Source organism: Chaetura pelagica, unplaced genomic scaffold (genome assembly GCF_000747805.2).
Source record: "Chaetura pelagica isolate M959 unplaced genomic scaffold, ChaPel_1.0 scaffold85, whole genome shotgun sequence".
NCBI lineage: Eukaryota > Metazoa > Chordata > Aves > Apodiformes > Apodidae > Chaetura > Chaetura pelagica.
This window is the reverse complement of record NW_009953505.1, coordinates 4145332-4164188: the sequence shown is the minus strand read 5'-3', so window position 1 is coordinate 4164188 and position 18857 is coordinate 4145332. Positions and strand designations below refer to the sequence as shown.

The following is an 18857-nucleotide window of genomic DNA, read 5'->3' as shown; positions in this document are numbered from 1 at the left end:
TGATCTTGCATAGAGGGCTGCTCACTGTGCTCTCCCTAACTCCTGCTCACCTGTTGTGGTTTTGGAAAATGATGAAGGGTACCTGCGTGCAAATCAAGGCTGTGATCTGGCTTGAGGCTCATCTCCAGATCAGCAAGCCAAAATCCATGGTGGTGTTAGGTAACCACTAGACACACCACCACAGGACAAATTCACAGGGAGAGGAGTCTATGACACCACATTTCACTGCCACACATGCTGTGCTGTCCTCCCTCCCATCACCTCCCTGCACTGATACCGCTGTGCTGGACACGCAGTCCCTTCTGGAGGCAGCAAGAGGTAGCTGCCCAGTTCTACAAGCATGCACCATGGTTAGGCAGCCTTGTAGGTGTTGACAGGCAGACATGACTGACAGCTGGCTGTCATGTCAAATAAGGAACTGTGTGGATACCAGCTGTGATGTGTAATTGTATCAGCTGTCCTGGCAGGGTGGTTCAAAAAAGTACAGAAGAATATACTGTGTGGAAGAACTGGTGTGTTTCTGTTGTCTCTCCTGCAGCCTTTCAGCACATAACAGGAATGGCCATCCACCAGTTAAACATAGCCATTAGGTAATGTTGTCAGTGGCTAATCTGTAATCCAAATTATTATTTAATCATCTGTTAAAAGAGAAAGCAAAATTTCAGCCAGTTGGTCTCAATACAGAAAGGAGGTCTTCGAAAATTGACAGAGATTTGGTCAGGAAGGATGCTACATTGTTAAAGAGATCAGAGGTTTTATTTAGAAGTTTCTGATCACTTTGCAAATAGAGGAAATGCCACTTGCACGCTTGGCACAATACCTATGAATAGAAATTCCCTGCATGTAAGGTGTGAGGCTGCCGTCAGCTCGGAACAAGATCTGCAACCAAAGCAGTATTCCTTTTTTTCTGAGTCTGACCTAGAATAATGCACCAGAGAAAGGCCCTGAGTGCAACACTGATGTTTCTGTATGAGGGTACAATCTTCTACGTGTGTCTTGGCTGAGAGGGAGCTGGGCTTCTAATGTTGTAGCTTTTCAGAAGTTCAAGAAAAAAAAAAGTGTACATCCTCCCTTTCTCATTTACTCTTTACTGCAAGACTTCTCAACCCCCTTAGAAAAGGGGATATGAAGAGGACTTTTCTTGTTCTCTTGTTGTTCAATGCATGTTAATGTTCTAAGTAACATGGCATTTCATTGCTGTGCATCAGTTGTTGGTCTCTGCTCTGGTGCGTTGAAGAACACCAGTGAAGGTTTCCTTCTTGTCCCAGGCAGGAGTTGCAGTTACTCCCTGCTCACACTGTCAGTGATGGCTATGGCTTCTAAGTGTGAAGCAAACAATGAGACACAAAGAAAAGTTCCTAATTTTAAGACCTTTTTTTTTTTTTTCACTTCTGCTATTCCTTGTTCTCCAAAACTATTTCTTCTTAAATTTTGCTTCCACTGAGATCTACCAGATTACCATAAAAAAACCACCAATATGTATTTGCTGTTGTGTGAATCAAAGTCTAAGTGAAGCAAACCATATTTATGTGCTAATATCCAGCTCATCTTAGAGAAAAATTGCTGTTTTGAAAGTTATAGGTTAGTTATGTTCTCCCAAAACATGATGTGTCAAGGAAAGCCTTTGACACTGCCAAGCTTATATTTCACGAAGCTTTGGGCAGCTTAAAACATACATAGTCCTTATTTTTTTTTGTTAAAAGCATTTTTCAGCAGGCTTTCACAGTCATATGTTCACATTTCAAGTTAAACGGTAACATTTCATCCTGTAAGCCTCTAATGAAAAGACTTCCACCCATTCCCAAAGGGAGCATGACCTCCTAGAATGGAATGACACATAATAAAAACTGCTGTTTGGGCTAAAAGACAAGTGCAGTAAAGTATTGGAGAGAAAAACCTGGTATTATACCACAATCCATACTTCTGCAAGCCTTGCTTCTACCCTCTGCTCTGCACAACAGCAGAAAGCAAAATGTTTGACCAGATGGAAGAAACAGCTAATAGAAGGGTGCACAGTGTAGGTAAGCAGCTACATGAAATTTGACAGCTTTGAAAACCTCTAGAAAAGGAAACATATAGCAGAATACATATATTTTCCATGTAGCACTTTCATCATTAACAGTCTCAAGCCTTAATGGTATCTCATTCTGTTAAGAAGTTTTCACACTGGCTGATGCTGACAAAGGTCAGATGAAAAGAAGACTTCTTGTATCCTAACAGCAGTCATTCCTCTTCTATGCACTGCAAGGAAGAGCTTCAGTTAGTTATGCTCTTTAGACATCTTGTGAAATATGTTAAATGAAGACAAATGGAGCCTGTCAGTAGGTTGGCAGCATGCTGAAATGCCATCTGGAAGGTGTTGATTAAAGGGCAGGGACCACCTCCAGGCCATGGGCAGCAAATGCTTGGAGCGAGGGCACTAGTGATACACTTGCTTTGTGGAGAAGAGCAAAGGCAGCAACTTTTTCTGATCCAATAATGTCTCACCCTATTAGCTGATTCTCTGGTGTTGCTTCTGGGGAGAGCAGGTGCTCTCCTTCATTGCCAGGGGAACTAGGGTGCCTCCAGCCAGAAAGCCAGGGTGAGGACAGTGGTGTTTCTATATTATTTTTTTCCCAAAGCAGGTCTGTGGTTTTGCACCTGTGGATGGGAAATGAGTCATTTAGTACCGTCCAGCTCCATGTGAAGTCAGTGGGCTGAGGTTTGCCAACCAGCACTTAGCAGTTAAGTGCTGATGCTGTGGTCCAGCAGTGCAGTGCAGGTCTTGGTGCTCCCCTTAAGAGCAGGGGTAGGGGAGCACATTCCATGCACACTCACACAAGCACAGGTATGCACTTGGTGGATTAGGCTGAGCCAAATGCCAAGGAGTTGGTTGAGTTCATTGCATTTTTTCCTTTGAAACCATAGCAACCACTGCAAAACAAATACTGGGATTAGAATTGAAATGCATTTCTTCTAATAAACACCTTTCTCTTTTCCCAGACTTAAGCCAAAAGTCATTTAAAAGGAAAAGATCTATCATCAATTGGGCCTTTTGGCGTGGCCCAGGCACTCACTTGGACAACACAACCCTCTCCTCAGCATCTGCAACTCCTGGGAAGCTCTTTGGCCTCTTGCTAACAGCCATCTGTGAGGATGACAACCTACCCAAACCCCTCTTGGTGAGTCCCAGGCTGAGGGCTGGCTCTTCCAGTGGTGGAATTTCTCTGTATTGTGAACATGAGGACACTATGTAAACAGGACACTGAAATTACCCAAGCAGAGAAACCAGAAGGAAACCTCTTTGGTGGTTCTCAGCAAGAACTTGGGTTTTTAAAATACATTGTGGTCAGGCCTGGTTAATATCGAACAGCTTGAGAAACGTATGTGATCATTCTGCTCCTATGGGCTATTTCTTCTTTATAGCCCACGCTATAAGGCTGGTTCCCTAAACCTCACTTAGACAGTGGAGATAAATGCCACATTCACACAGACTTTTTAAACCACTCCCATCTGCATAAAATCCCCAGCTCCACAAATGTGGCATGGACTGTCCCCTGTAGTCAGCCCACGCCTGCATACAAGTGCTACCTGCCCTTAAGAAGGCAGTTTCAGAGCCTTTCTCAGAGGCATCCCAGGGCAGGCAAGCACTCTGGGTCCTTGTTTTTGATCTGAGTGCATCCCTGCAGAAGTAGATGGGGAGGCAGAGGCTGCAGAAGCATCTTTTCATCCTGTCTGCAGGGAACACTAGTGCTCTTGGTTCTCTCAAAACAGGAACATGAAAAAAGCTCTCCTAGAGCCCATTCCTAGGCATAATTGAGGCAGTGTCTGGCATTTTTGGTCAGGACTGAGAACAGCCCTGTAGTCAATGCAGCAACTGATGTGTTTACAGAGTGGGAGTGAGCCCTGCAGGATTGGACCCTCATCCTAACAGCTTGACTTTTGGCTGGAACAACTTGCCAGAACCCCACTGGGGTCAGTGGCATGACATCAGATTGCAGGAAGAAATGGTCTGTCTCCTAAGCTTGTGCTTGGTGTGCTATTTTATCACTGCCTGAATGGTAAATCATACCAGGACTTTCCAGGTCTTTTACTAGTGTGGGTTTATTATTTTCTTTTGAGGGGGGAAGTGTGCATTTTTATAATTTAGGTTATTAAGATAAGCCCTCCAGAGACAGACTCTGTAGGAACCTGGTCTCTCATTCTCTCTGTCTGAGAGATGAGCCAATGCTGCATTTCAGAAATTTCTCCAAAACATAAATATTAGTAAATTTTTATCTGTAAAAAACCCCAGAAGTTACTAAGCATAAGATCACAGCTTGGTAGACTTTGTGCTTTGAATCTTAAACACTGCATTTATGCCACAAAATATAACTTACCTCTGATTTCATGTAGAATCTCTGGAGAATAGAATACTGCATCTGAGGGACTGTGTGGAATTTACCTGCAAGAGATGGAAAAATATCAGGGAAGAGCGCCGCAGGCATGCTTGATATATCTGCTTCAAACTTGCTTTTGGCATAGCCATTGCCACACTGAATTGTTTTACACCTTTAGCTTCATTCATGTAATTTTGTCTGGGTTTACTGCTTTTAAGAGAGGTTTCCCAGTTTTGTCTTGTGAGTATTTTATTCAAAATACATTTTCAAAGTGTTTGTTCGTGTGCTAAGGTCCTGTGCTGTGGGACTCACCCTGCTTTGTCAGCAGAACTCTAAATTCCTGCAAGAAAATGGAAATCATAGAATCATTAAGGCTGGAAGGGGCCTTAAAGATTATCAAGTTCCAACCCCCCTGCCATGAGCAGGGAACCCTCCCACTACACCAGGTTGCACAAAACCTGGTCCAACCTGGCCTTAAAAACCTCCAGGGATGGGGCATCAACAACCTCCCTGGGCAACCCATTCCAGTTCCTCACCACCCTTCTAGTGAAGAACTTATTCCTAGTATCTAACCTAAATCTCCCCTCTCTCAGTTTAAAACCATTACCCCCTGTCCTATCACTATCTTCTAGGATGAAAAGCCCCTCCTCAGCTTTCCTGTAGCCCCTTTCAAGTACTGGAAGGTGCTCTAAGGTCTCCCCAGAGCCTTCTCTTCTCCAGGCTGAACAACCCCAACTCTCTCAGCCTGTCTTCATAGCAGAGGTACTCCAGACCTTGGATCATCTTTGTGGCCCTTCTCTGGACCCTCTGCAACAGGTCCATATCTTTCTTGTGCTGAGGGCACCAGAACTGTACACATTATTCCAGGTGGGGTCTCACCAGAGCAGAGCAGAGGGGCAGAATCACCTCCCTGGCCCTGCTGACCACACTTCTTTTGATGCAGCCCAGGATGCAGTTGCTCTGTGGGCTCCAGCACACACTGGTGGCTCATGTCAAGCCATCTCATCTACTACTACCCCCGAGTCCTTCTCCTCAGGACTGCTCTCCAGCCATTCTTCCCCCAGCCTGTATTTGTGCCTGGGGTTGTGCTGACCCAGTTGCAGGACCTTGTACTTGGCCTTGTTGAACTTCATGAATGCTTGGCTTTCAACATCTGCAAGAACAGGGAAGAAACATTAAAGAAGAAAAGCAAAAAAAAAAAAAAAAAGGTTCCATTAGACTTCTTTGCACTGGTGTGTGTCAGGAAGACCTGCCTTACAGCCCAGTCTAGGAAAGTCACCAGAACCCACTGCTTAAGCATTAATGTTAATGTTTAAGGACGACAGAGGCTCTCCCAGTATCCATTTTCTTGCTGTTTCTTATGATAACTTGGTCCTCAGATCACTGTGTGAATGCATGTAATCCCAGAGACTGTCTGCACACACTTCCCCTTGGAAGAAACAAATACAATTCCACATGGCATGGAGCAGGCCTGGGGTGAGGTGACCAGCACATCTGAGAGACAACCCACAGGATGGCTGCTGAGAGTTAAGCAGCTGGAAAATATAATGTACATATTACCTCAGGAGAGGTCTCTCATTACAGCACTTCCTTTTCTGCTCTTTTTGCTCTCTTATTTAGCAGAAGAAATCAGGCCCTCCTGTTATTTTAAAAGCTAGTCACGAATCTGCTTCTTTTTCTATTCATTTTAAATACTGATACCACTGATGAGTGGTGAGGGTTTCATGTCTCCCTGCATCATGATGTCTGGCTGAGGCCACTGTCAGATGTGTGCCATACATTAGGTGAACCACATTTTAATGATAGTAGACAATAACATGTATTTCTGAGAAAGCCTCTCTGCCTTTGAATTTTCTTTAGGACATGCTTTACCTTCTTTACCAAGAGGGCCCTTCCACTGAGGGTATTTTCAGACGTTCTGGAAGTGCAAAAACCTGCAAAGAGCTCAAGGAGAAGCTTGATTCAGGTGTTGAAGTGGATCTAACCTGTGAATCCATATTTGTGACCGCATCTTTATTTAAGGTATGTGAAGAATATTCCTTTCCCCCTTTTTGGGTGAGAGCAGTGCAGATCCTGGGCACAAATGAGTAGGACTTTTCCCCAGGAACAGGCCCAGAAAGGGCTTGGTGGGCTGAATTAAGAAGAATGGGCTGGAACATTAAAATTATGAGGATCTCCAGAAGAGGATACCACTGAATCAGAGTGGGGAAGAGGACTAGCGAGCTAGTTTTGCTGCCAACTTTGCTGAGGTCCCTGTTACAACCCAGTCCTGGAACTTTCTTTATCTCTGCTTAAAGTTAATGAAATATTAGAAAGCCAAGTTTGCAGATCTGTTTTGTTACTCATCAGTAGTAATTTACACTACAGACCCTTGCAGGTTATAGTATTGCCCAAAATATTTGGATTAATTTTTCCATGGGTTATCTTTCTTACAGACTTGTACATTAAAACCAATGTTGCTTGTGCAAAAAGCATCCCAGGCCTTCAGTAAAATTTCAGCTACAAGGACAATTAGCAGATTTCTTTTCACATTATATACAGCGCATCTGTTCATGTGTATTTTTGATGAAAAGTAGTTGTAAACTCCATTCCCAAGCAAGAACAGCCTCAGTGCAATATATTTATTGCAGAAAGACTTTCCTCTTGCTACCATGTGTTTTCATGGGTGACACTTGCTACTTTCCTATTCCTGAGCTTAGGGCATGCATTTAGGGCAGGACAGCTGCACCGTATAAAGTGCTGATGTGCAGTACTCATCCCATGAGAACAGTTTCACTGAGAGGCAGTTGCATAACATTCATCACAGTGAAGAGTTATGACATAAGAACAAGTGTGTTATTCACAGGCATCATAACTTTGCTTACCACAGCTTGTTTGGGAAGCTAGGACTTGGGTTTCTTCCCAAGTTGCAACAGCTTGCCCACCAGTGGTTGAGATATTAGGAAACAGGAGCAGCAAGACTATCCATGACTAGTACAAATCCTCCATTGCCAAACGGGATTCATTAGGGGGAGGAAGGTAAGAGTGCCTTGGAGTGCTTATGGGCTGGTGGTATTGGAGTATCAGCTGAGGAGATGCAACAGGGGATACAGATTAAGTCAAGTGATAAATAAAGGCAAACATTATGCAGCATCAAAATAACTGGTCCCACTACAGATTTTTTAGTTCAGCAATAGCAAATGAAGCATCCAAATAATTGTTTTGACAAAAAAAGGTGAGGACAGGGCAATAAAATGTTAATGCATAATCCAAAGTACTTATTTTTCTCATACTTTTCTGCTGGTTTTGGTTGCTGTGTGGATCAAGCTGCTTGTCAGCTAGTACTGTCCCACAATACATCCTCCGTATCTGCACAGCTTATTCCCTCCTGTGCTTCAGAGCAGCTGTTCACATGTTTTCTTCTGCTTTCTCTTTATAAGGATTTTCTTCGCAACATCCCAGGCAGCATTTTGTCATCCCAGCTCTGTGATAAGTGGGTCTCTGTGATGGATCAAGGAAATAATGAAGAGAAGATAAAAAGCATCCAAAGGTAGAGTTGCTTATATTAACTGTATTCTTTTCCTGTAAATTAATATCCCAGAATGCAGGATCCCAAACATTCTACTTATAACCTGCAATTATTTATTTTTTCAGATATATGCTGAAAATATCTTTATATATGACAGAGTGTTTAAACTTAAATATATATTTAAGAGATGGCCTGTACGGGACAATTTTCTGACTCTCTTTTTCGTGCTTTTCCACCTTTTGTGGATGCCAGTAAATATTCTTTTTAAAAAAATATAGTATTATAAATATGCTGTCCAAAACTTGGATTTCTTTCTGATACCAAACCCAAAATTATTTGCAGGGAACTCTGGGGTCCTGAGTGAAAGGGTAGCTGAAATACACTCCTCTCGTTTCCCTCCTCATTCACCTCAGATTTTAGTGACCACTTTGAAGCCAAGATGGATTTGTGAATGAGAAACTAAAGCATAGTGACAAGGGAAGTCTCCACCCTTGCAGGTGATTGATAAAAAACAGAAAGTAGACAAAGTTTATGCCATGGGAAACAGAGCCTTGTACACTAGCTGACCTCACGTGTACTTAAATGCGTATATACGTATGGCAACAAGACAGCATGGGGAGACAACTGAACTGTTTTGTTAAGTGAATAGTGAATTATCAGACAAGCTACGTGAAATACAGTTTCATGTCATGCATTGTACTTTGTTCATTAGTTTGACAGAGTGTAATTCTAGTTATTTGTTAGGGTGTTTTCTGTCCTCCCAGAAAACTGTTCGGAGATGTCTCACAGCGAGGGAAAGCAGCTGAGCAAGAACACCTCTTTGGGACACTCCCTGGTTTAATAAGCAGACCATCTTACCCTGTTTCTGTGTTTTTGTTAGCTTGACTTGTGTTAATGCTTTTCACTTGCCCAGTCACTACTTTGAAGAATTGCATTTGTGTATGTTTTCAGGTTGATAGAGCAGCTCCCCAGAGCTAATGTTGTTCTCTTACGTTACCTCTTTGGAGTGCTGCACGGCATCGAAACGCGCTCTGAAGAGAACCAGATGAATGCATTTAACCTGGCTGTCTGCATTGCACCCAGCCTGCTCTGGCCTCCTGCTTCCTCCAGCCCTGATATAGAAAGTGAATTCACAAAAAAGGTAAGAGATACTACACTATAGTAAAAAAACCAAACCAACCTTCACCCTATTCAACCTGAGAACAGTCAGTAGTACCTCTTCAGATCAGGGCTCGTCTTTGTCAGGGCTCGAGAAATGTTCATCAATCTATTCTGATAATCTGCCTGGAAGAAGGGGAGGGAGATCATAATTTAATGCTCAGCATATTAGCAAGGTGCTTCTCTCATCAAAAAGATCTCCAGTTGTGGTGACCTTGGAATAGGACAGAGTAGAAACAGAGAAGGTGTATACTAGGATGTATACTGGGACATTTTAGCTGCGCCTGGCTTTTTTCCTCAGGTCCAGGAGACTGGGAAGGGCTTTACAGGCTGTCAGGGGGGCACATCATGGATGGACAATTTTCTCCTGGTCCTCATCTGCACTGTGAGCTTGCCCAGACTGGAGTAATGGAAGATCTGACCAGACATCTCTCTCCCATTGCTTTGTTGCAGATTTCTAGTCTGGTACAGTTCCTTACTGAGAATTGCTGCAGGATTTTTGGAGAGGAAATTACCTCCCTCTTTGGAGAAATACTCATGACATGCAAGAGAGAGAACGGCTCAGGTAATACAGATGGTGTTTTGATGCTGCTACATGGCTAAAGTCAGCCAGGCAAAAGATCAGTTTATTCCATGGAAGAATGCTGTTACCTCTTCATGTGGTGCTCCCAAATGCTGTTGTTCTCTTTCCTTTGCCCAAAGTACTGATGATGATAATAATTGATTCAATTTATCATAGACTTGGATGATACCACAAAATGGTCTGAAGGATCCCTTGCTCCTGTTCCTGTCATCTGAGCCATCATGTTTAAAAAAAGAGAAGAGAGGAAACAAAGAAAAGAAAGAAAAATAAAGAAAATAAAGAAAAATGTCTTGTTAAGTTTTAATCTCAAGTCTAGAATTTTTGCCCCAGCCTGTTTTCCCAGAGTATCAGTGATCCCAGAATATAAATCAGTGATCAATAACTGCTTTATAGTTATAATAGTTGTCACACCATTATATAAGGGTTGAAAGCATCTATTCTTCATTAACAAAAGAGAAAGGTCTCCAGGGTTTCAATGGGACATGCAGATTTTGCTCCTAACACAGAAAAGTAATGGAACCAGGAACTAAAAATGTCTGGCAGACTAGTTGGCAGAGCATTCCAGAATGTGGTTTTTCTATCCAACCCTGTGATAGTGTTGGTTTTGACTGGAGTTTTGGGTCTCTCCTTAAAATATTTCTAAAGCAGCATTTCTGTTAAATAAATTTTGGCACAGGTGCCCTGTACTGGAAGTGGTAATGGCACTTGCTTGGGAATGCCAGACTGACTCTGTGTGGCCGTCCCAAACTCCTTATGCTCTGCCTCCAGTGAAATTTGGTGATGTCCAGTGAAATTTGGCCTGCCTCCTCCCAGGAGTGGAAGCACATGGGATCAGCTGTGCTGAGACATGCTGGGACTGAGAGCTCAGGCCCATGATTGGTTACAGCAGCTGAGCAAGTTTTCAGGCACCACTGGGGCGTGGTGACTGCCCATGCATGAGCTCTGGGTGCTGCAAGTGTGAAATAAGTCAGCTTAGTGTAGCCTAGAGCAAAAGAGCTTTCATGTAATTCCAATGAGCACACCTACGGGACAGGGCGCAGGTGTGCACTGCTCAGTGGAAATGAGGTGACTGCTCAAGCTGAGCCTCAACTTTCTTCGTAGTGTTGATCTTAAAAAAAATGGATTTTCTGGAAGACCATAGAAACACAAAGTATGCCCTGTTTTCTTCTTTTGTCTTAAAGAGGAAAAGAAGGTGAAATGTTGCTTTCAATACTCAATAACAGAAATTCAATAAATTACTGATTCAATACACTGTATGTAAATTATTGTTTACAGCTGGATCACCTACTGCTAAGGTTCCCCACTTAAAACAGAAGACAACTCAGGAAAACCTAACCCTTATTTGTGCCTTTTTCCTATATTTCCTGACTGAACCACAACTTAGCTCTGATTTCAGCTTGTCCATTTCCAAATTATACAGTTGTTGTTTTTTCTGAAATTATTGGTGTTTCTGCTTGAAGGGTCTTTAATGGGTGAATGCTCCTGGAAGTAAAGGATACTTACAAGAAAATGCAGCAGCTTGTGAGCAGGGTGGTTCAGTCACTGATGTGTTATCACTTGGTTTGTCCTTGCAGATGCTGCATCTCTCCATCTGAATGACTCTTCCTATGACAGCCTGGAGAATGAGGTGAACGATGAAGCTGACTCCTCTTCCAGTGACTGGATTAAGAACCGAGACCAGGACAACCGGAGCAGGGAGTCTGTCTTCACTCTGAGTGACGTGGATTCGGAGCAGACAGAGGTGGATGAAATCCAAAGTAAAACCAAATCCAAACAGCTGGCGGTTTCTGTCGACGTGCACTGTAAGTTTTCATCACAAGAGAACTCGAAGAATGAGTCTCTCTGCTCCAATGCACTGGGCTTCTCTTCAGCAGCTACCTCAGGTGCTCTCAAAACCTTGAGAAGACACAGGCGCTCCTCAGAGCCTGCAATTGGCCTCCTGGTGCCCAGCTTTGCCCACGCGGGTGACAGTCACGAGAAGGCGACACGCAAAGCCAGCTGTGACGTTGTCCTGTCTCACGAAGATGAAGACTATCTCTGTCAGCTTCGGTCATTGCAGGTGGAGGGGCAAAAGCTCATCAATCAGAGCTTGATTATAGGGATTAATGTTGGTAAAAGTGACAACACTAACCAAAACATTGAAAAGAAGGACTTTTCCCATTGCCTCCTGCCTCCAACGCTGGAGGGATTAAATATTTGCTCAGGATTTAGCTCTTCTAGCCTGTCTTCTCCTGGGACGTCTCCATCTGTGTCATCGATGAGCTCTCTGGACAGTGCTTTCTCTCAGTTTTCAGACCAATCTGTGTTTACCCCAACTGAAACCTCCTCCCCTTTCGATAGCACTTTTCAGTCGCTAAAGAAACATGAAGACGCTGCCCCTGAAGTGGCTGATGACTATTTGGTTACACCCACCAAGGTGCCACCATCTCCACAACCTCCTAACGCTTTGGCTGACGGGGGCTTGCTGGAGCCCAGCAAGAGGCCCACACCCCTGAAGCCTACTGATGGAGTCGATGGCTATTTGATTAATCCTGATATTCAGCCATTACCTCTGAAAGTCACAGGAAGAGACAGACTTTATGACCCGAGATCAAAGAGGAGGTCTCGAATAGCATTACAGCAATCCAGAGTTTGAAGAGACTGACCAAAGCTTTTTTGCAGAGGAATCTTAAGACTTAAAATAAACACCATGAAGAAAATGCCTTTGGTGTTAATGTGTGTTCATTTTAAGTTTAATATCCAGGTTGTTCAAATTTAGTTGAGCAGTCCCCAGATTCACAGGTTTTCTTTTTTTAGGAAACTGTCTGTGTAGTGTTCTTACATAAAGCTTTGTGAGAACATTGTAAGAATAATAAAAATTGCTAAAAAGCAAGCAAAAAGAAATTGCCTGGAAATCTGGAAGGGTCCCAGGAGGTAGCCAAGAGCAGCACCCTGTTCTCTGAGCCTGCCAGGGCAGTGGGGTGCCTGCCAGGCCTCCCCCCTTGACCATTCGTGTGTTGAGCCTTGCAGATGTGAGTCCCAGTCCTTTGTGGTTTTGACGTAGCGTGCAAAGTCAGCATAGATTCCATAACTGTGGTATTATACTACTGTTTGAAACTGATAGGCATTACCTTCATTGTCCTCCAAGGAATAAGTGTATTGTTTTCTGTATGCTCATAAGGGATGTTTGATAGGTGTAGTTATTTCTTCCACACTGCAAAAGGAAGAAAAAAACCACAAAAGCTCAAAACCATGTAAAGAGAATTGCTGAAGCTTGTAACTAACACCTCACAACTCTGTGTGTTCCATTTATTGTGCTTTGTTGGCTGTTCTGTTCATGTTTAAGTTGTGAATAGTTTCTTAACATTGCTGTAAATGGCATTATGTATTATTGCAAGCAGAACACATGTAATTTTATTATGCAGCATCTAAAACATCATATAATATATTTAAAGTAATGCATTATCTAAATGCTTTGAGTTTGTATAATATTATAAATTTTGCTATTATATATGTTAAAAAAAATGTGTATTTTTGTACTTGCAAAAACTGCTGCTAATTTTATGAGTTCTGTTTTGGTGTTACAGCACTGGTATTGATGTGTATGCATTCAATGCTATATATTAAATATTATTTGTTATGTCACAAATTCAGTTTATATTCTGTGTAATTTTGGGGGGTGTCAGTTCTACAAGCTATTTCTGAAGTAAAAGTCTTAGTGATGCCACTTCAAATCTTGCATGAGGAAGGACAGCAGCATTTTTCCTCCTCTTTGAGTGACATCATTCGTACTATATGTCATCATCCTGTTAACTTCTGTATATTTTAGTAACATTCAAACAAGAATTCCTAACCTCTTGCTCTTCATCTAGAGAGGTGAAGGCATTTGCAGCTAACAGGGTGCATTTAACGATATGGAAGTGCAGAGAGATCATTTTGTGTAAGAGCTGTTAAGGTCAGGAGCAAGGAAAGGAGAGGAGCAAGACACTGGATGAGAGCAAGATTTATTATTTAATATTATCAGGGATATAGGGAAAGTAACAAGGAATGGCAGACCTGAACTAAACACATCTGGTCGTGTGTACATGTGTACAGCACTTCTCCATTGATTCATTCATTAGCTGCCCATTTTCAAAAGCCCTCCTCCACTGCAGGTAATACTGGCCTGTAATGGAGTTTCAGATCTTCTTCTGCTTAACTGCTCCCTGGGAAAGGTGCTCATGCTCCTAAGTCACTGCACATTTCTGGAAAAACAGAACACTGAACAGTGTCTAATGCTCAAAGTGATTTCCAAGTGTAATCAGCATATTAGGGTTTCAGCTGTATATCTGACCAAATGGATACTTTCCAGCAGATTTGGAGAGGGGGTCGGGATGTGTATTAACAAAGTTGGAAATATCATTACTTGAAAACAGATAGCCAGAGGGTTATTATTTTGGGCTTTAATCCTGCAAATGCTGTATCTGTAAGCAGAGCTGCATTTGTGGAGACCCACGTAATGCACTAAGCCATCATGCACTTGGAACTATTCCAGCTGGTATAATTGTGTGCAGGCTCAGAGACTTCACTGCAATTTGTTCTTTTTCATCTTTTTTCATATGCAGCTATTTTAATAAAAATACTAATATGCAGAATCTGGTCTGTAAGAATCACCTTCCGAAGGTAAAATCCTCTCTATGTATTCTGAAACCTGTCATCTAACAGCCCTAAATATGCACCTCCTTTAAACCAAACAAAGGAAAGATGCTATTTTGAAATAAAACAGCTACTCTGCATTTCTTTTTGAAATGGTAAAAAGCATATTGCTGTGCTGCCAAGATTACATCAAGCAGCAAATGCTGATTCATTGCAACAATAATAAAGCTTTAGAAAAACCTCCAGTCTCTGCAATATAAATGTTCTGTCCTACAAATGGTATCTTCCAGCAAGTCATTTATTTCTACTAGCCTGAAGTAAAAGTATATCCAAGAGTGCTTCGATGTGAAACAAATTATGTGTCTGCATTTGAGCTGTAGCTAATGCTCGAGTGCTTTCAAATGTAAACATATGGTGAACAAGCTGGATGTAGACCCAGTACAATTTCAAATGCTCTCCTGTCTTACAAGACGTACACCCTGCCACTGCACGAGGCACGGTCTGTGACAGTCACAGAGTGCTGATGCCAAACACTGTCTGCAGCCCCTCACTGAAGAAATTAAATGCTGTTAAGATCCAAAATGAATGGTACTGAACCTTTTCAGAGTGTCAGATGTAGCACTGAAGTCTGCAGGAGGCAGCAGTGTTAGGTATGCTCTTGTTGGGAAGCCAACATCTAATATACCAGGGGTTCCTGCTGCTCCCTTCCCCTGGGCACCCTGGTGGGTTGGGATGTGATCTCTGGACCAGGGAGTATTAACAATAAAGTTTTAGAACTTTATTTATGGCTCTGCTGGTGGCTTGTGAGAAAGTGTTGGGCTAAAATAGCCCCAGGGGCAGAGACCCTGCTTCTGTCCAAACACTGGGGTCCTTAGTGAGGTCCTGCCCAGGTCCTGGGTACTGTGGGATACCACATCCTCCCAGCTGCCTCCCTCCCTCAACTGGTCATGGAGAGTGGGTTCTTTGAAGGATGTGCTTGAATTTTAGGGACAAAAAACACAGGGACATGGGATAATTAATGCTGGAGAAGACCTCAGAAGGTCTCTGGTCCAGTCTCCTGACACAGGCTTGCACGTCCATGTAACTCATATCTGGCAAAAGGGTAGCAATACTCCAGCAATTCACTGCTATTCATCATGGCAGAAGAACTTCAGCTAAAGGTAGCTGGTTCAGACAGCTAAACAAAAATCTTTTGGAACAAATGACGATGATAATTCTTAAAGAACCCTGAAAATGTCTAAGCAACCAGCAAAAGGTATCATTTTACACCAAATCTTCAGGTTATCCCAATAACCTTTTATATCAGGAGCAGAGCCTATGACAGGTTTTCCCTCTAGTAGTTAAAGTCTCCCCATATCCTGGATCCAGAAGTACCTGTATTCCCACAATACGTGTAAGGAAACAACTTCAGTGACACCACTGGACAACCTTGTGTACTCCCAGCATTTTGAGGGACCATCTAGTGGAGGAACCGTGGCACTGGCCACACTGGGGGCTGTTGTGAGGAGAGGCTGAGCAAGCAGTGGTGGTAAGCCTCAGCTTTGGCATTTCTGCGGGGCCATGTCCCCTTGGAAGAGTCCTTTGCTCCTGCCAAGTGTAAGAGGCAGTGGAGCATGATGTCTGCCAGCTAAGTGGAGCCCTACATAAACATCAAGGGAAGCCAGCCAGCTCTCTCATTCACAGAAACACTTGCATGATTTCACTTACTCTCAAGATTAGTTACCAAGTTACCTGTATTGAAGTCACCATCAATCTAAATTAATTGACCTGCTACTGTCCAAAGAGGAAGACTCTTTGCTTAAAGGTGTGGAATATTTCTGCTAAGACATGGCTGCCACACAGGTTCTAAAGATTTTGGGCATCACAGTTTTTTTATAAATATGTACAATTCACTCTGTAATGCTTTTTTTTTCGTTGAGACTAAGTTTGCTCCAGGCTTTGTCTGCCTTTTGTAGCAGCTTCACTGCAAATGTCAGCAGTTCCTTAAGGACAAGTACTCCAGTAGCTGCTGCCAGTTGCATTAAGTTAGATGTTTCAGAATTTAGCCATTCAGTGACCCCATGTAGGAGAGGTGTTCTCAACACAGACATTATTTGTCTGCCCTTGATTTTCTTGTCACAAACTATTTCCATTAACCTGCTACAAAACTGCTCTCACGTGCAGCTGTAATTCTGATGTGACCACAGAAGACAAGGCTGTCCTCATCTTTTCCCACCTCCTCCTCCAAGATAGGGAGGGTTTCCACAGGGTTTCCTGCTGCCCTGGGGGCTGGAACGGGCAGGGGGTGATGGGTGGTCTGCCAGCTGGGGAGGGAAGGGACAGGACCATGCTGCTGACATGCACAGATGGGACTATGCCACCCTGGTGGAGGGTTTAGAAAGCGAACCCCCATGATAAGGGCTGATGAAGCACAAATTACCTGTGGAGGGCACCTGCTGGTGGTTAAAGCCCATCTGAGGGGACATAAGGACACACAGGGCTCAGAGGGCAATGCTGGGTGCAGGATCCCAAGCATCCTGCCTGCACCAGGGGAGTTCCAACCAGCTCCCCCAGACCCTCAGAGGAGAGGGGTCAGCCCATGGTCTGTGGGCAAACCCCACTGAGGAGCCAGAAGGGCCACTCCATCCCCAGGCTCAGGGGGTGTGAGACTCATGGGGGATGCAGGGGAAAAGCATTTGGGGATATTGTACAAGTTTTACGAGGTGTATTAAGGGCATTGTGGGAATATGCAACACTTGTATGGGATGTTTAGGGGTGGGATGAAGGTGGACTGGGGAGGAGTCAGTGTAAGAAAATACAGAGAAAATGAAATTAAAGGAGCTGGCTGGTCAGTACCACTCATCTGAGCAAGCCCAGCACTCCATCGCCACTGCCAGCCTTGCAGTCTTACTAAATATTCTTACACCCTAACAAGAATAATTATTTATTACTACTAATCATAATTACTCTTACATTCTCTCTATCCACCTTCTGTGCAAGCACACCCTCTAGTCTGAGTCCACGTGAGAGACCACCAGCAAGCTTCAGGCCAGACCAGTGGGCAGCAGCACGAGAGCCCAGTGTCTGCAACTGGAGTGGGACCACCAGCCTCAGGGACTGGAGGGCACTGGTGCTGGCACTGGGGAAACTGGGGCCTGAGGCTGGCTCTGGGGCAGACTAGGCAGCTAATGACAGCTACCCAAGGGACATGTTCTCCTTCTGTGGGTACATATTTGACCAGTAGATGTTAATCAGGATCAGTCAGAGAGGAACAGCAGCTCTGCCTGTGCTGTTCACGTGTGTGCGAGCAGTGAGTGTGTGTGTATGTGTGTGTGTGCAGCTTTCTTACAGCACAGTCAGCAAACGGTTTTGAACTAGAAGGGTTTTTATAAATGTCAAGAGCCCTGTGGACACTGTGCACAAAAGATGTGTAAAATGTATTGAAAAGACTTGTGGCAGGAGAGAGATGATTAGCCCACACCCAGCTGGAGTCACACAGCTGCCATTTGCTGCAGGGAGCAGCCCATGAGGACCCCCCACCTCACAGGAGGCAATAGCAGCTTTGTTAATATGAAATGTTTTCCTGAACAAACCATTTTTATCTGAAACACCATGGAAAGCCCCAAGATGATCCATTCCCCTAGCAGAGCTAGAGGCTGGCTTGTGGGGGATGGCAGGAAAGAGGCAGGGCTTTATTGGCACATCTGCTTGGCAAAAGGATGTCTGACACCACCAACTCTTATCCACAAGTGCCTTTGACTCTAGGAACCAAAAGTGACCAGGCAGCCAAGGAAATTCATGCCCCAAAATCACCTTTACAAGTAGGACTTGGTCTCCACAGTTCAGAGCAGTGAAAACAGGTTGGCACTGATAGATGCTTTTTCGTTCTCAGGCCCATCTGAACATTTTCATGTCATTACTATCCCCCTGCTAAATACCCAAGTACTTGCAGAAAAGTGCAGCATCTGAATGATGTCATACTTTCATGCAGACACAACATGGAGAGTTTGGAAGGTCAGCTTCAGCAGAGTGCCTGGGCTTGGGCTTAGCTTTAATGAGTAAATAGTCCCGGAGAAGTCCAATAAGATTGTTTATGTGCTTAAATTCCTTACTGGGCTGGAGCCCATGTGCCTATTTTCTGAATAAATTAGAAACCATACCAGATGTTTCCACATTGCTGGAAAAATTGTTCCCTATCAAATTTCCATTTACAATTTTAATTTTTAGAACAGAAATCTATTATTTTATAAATTAGACACTTTGAAAATATGTTTTCATTGTGTAAGAACTAAGATAAAGTGTTCAGTACTTATGCATCCTGTCTAGATTTAGGAAAAAGAAAAAAAAAAAGAACAAAACCAAAAGAATTTGTCCAATAAAATGTTTGGCAAAAGCCAAGGTCTGAATTTTTTGCATTTTTTTTACTTTGGAACATGAGTTTACAGTATACTTGTCTGAGTTGAGTAAATTGAACCGCATAGCAATTGGTGTATTGCACAGAAACTGGAGGATCCAACTTTGCCAAGAATTTTTACTGTGTAAATTCTCTACTTTTCTCACCTTTAAAAAGGCCATAAAAGCCACAACTCTACCAACTGGTGCCTGTGAACAAAATTCCAGCCCTGCCTAGTAGTCAGGAGATCCACACCATGCGGGT

At 43.3% G+C, this 18857-nt stretch overlaps 1 protein-coding gene across 1 annotated transcript in view; it reads left to right on the top strand.

Annotated features, from left to right (window-relative positions):
- Window positions 1-12242, top strand: part of ARHGAP20 (Rho GTPase activating protein 20) — a 55169-nt gene extending 42927 nt beyond the window's left edge. Inside the window, exons 9-14 of the mRNA XM_009999397.1 lie at window positions 2983-3161; window positions 6219-6380; window positions 7778-7887; window positions 8818-9007; window positions 9478-9589; window positions 11182-12242. Coding sequence (XP_009997699.1) covers window positions 2983-3161; window positions 6219-6380; window positions 7778-7887; window positions 8818-9007; window positions 9478-9589; window positions 11182-12242 — 1814 coding nt within the window. The remainder of the gene's footprint in view (window positions 1-2982; window positions 3162-6218; window positions 6381-7777; window positions 7888-8817; window positions 9008-9477; window positions 9590-11181) is intronic.
- The last annotated feature ends 6615 nt before the right edge of the window (window positions 12243-18857 follow it).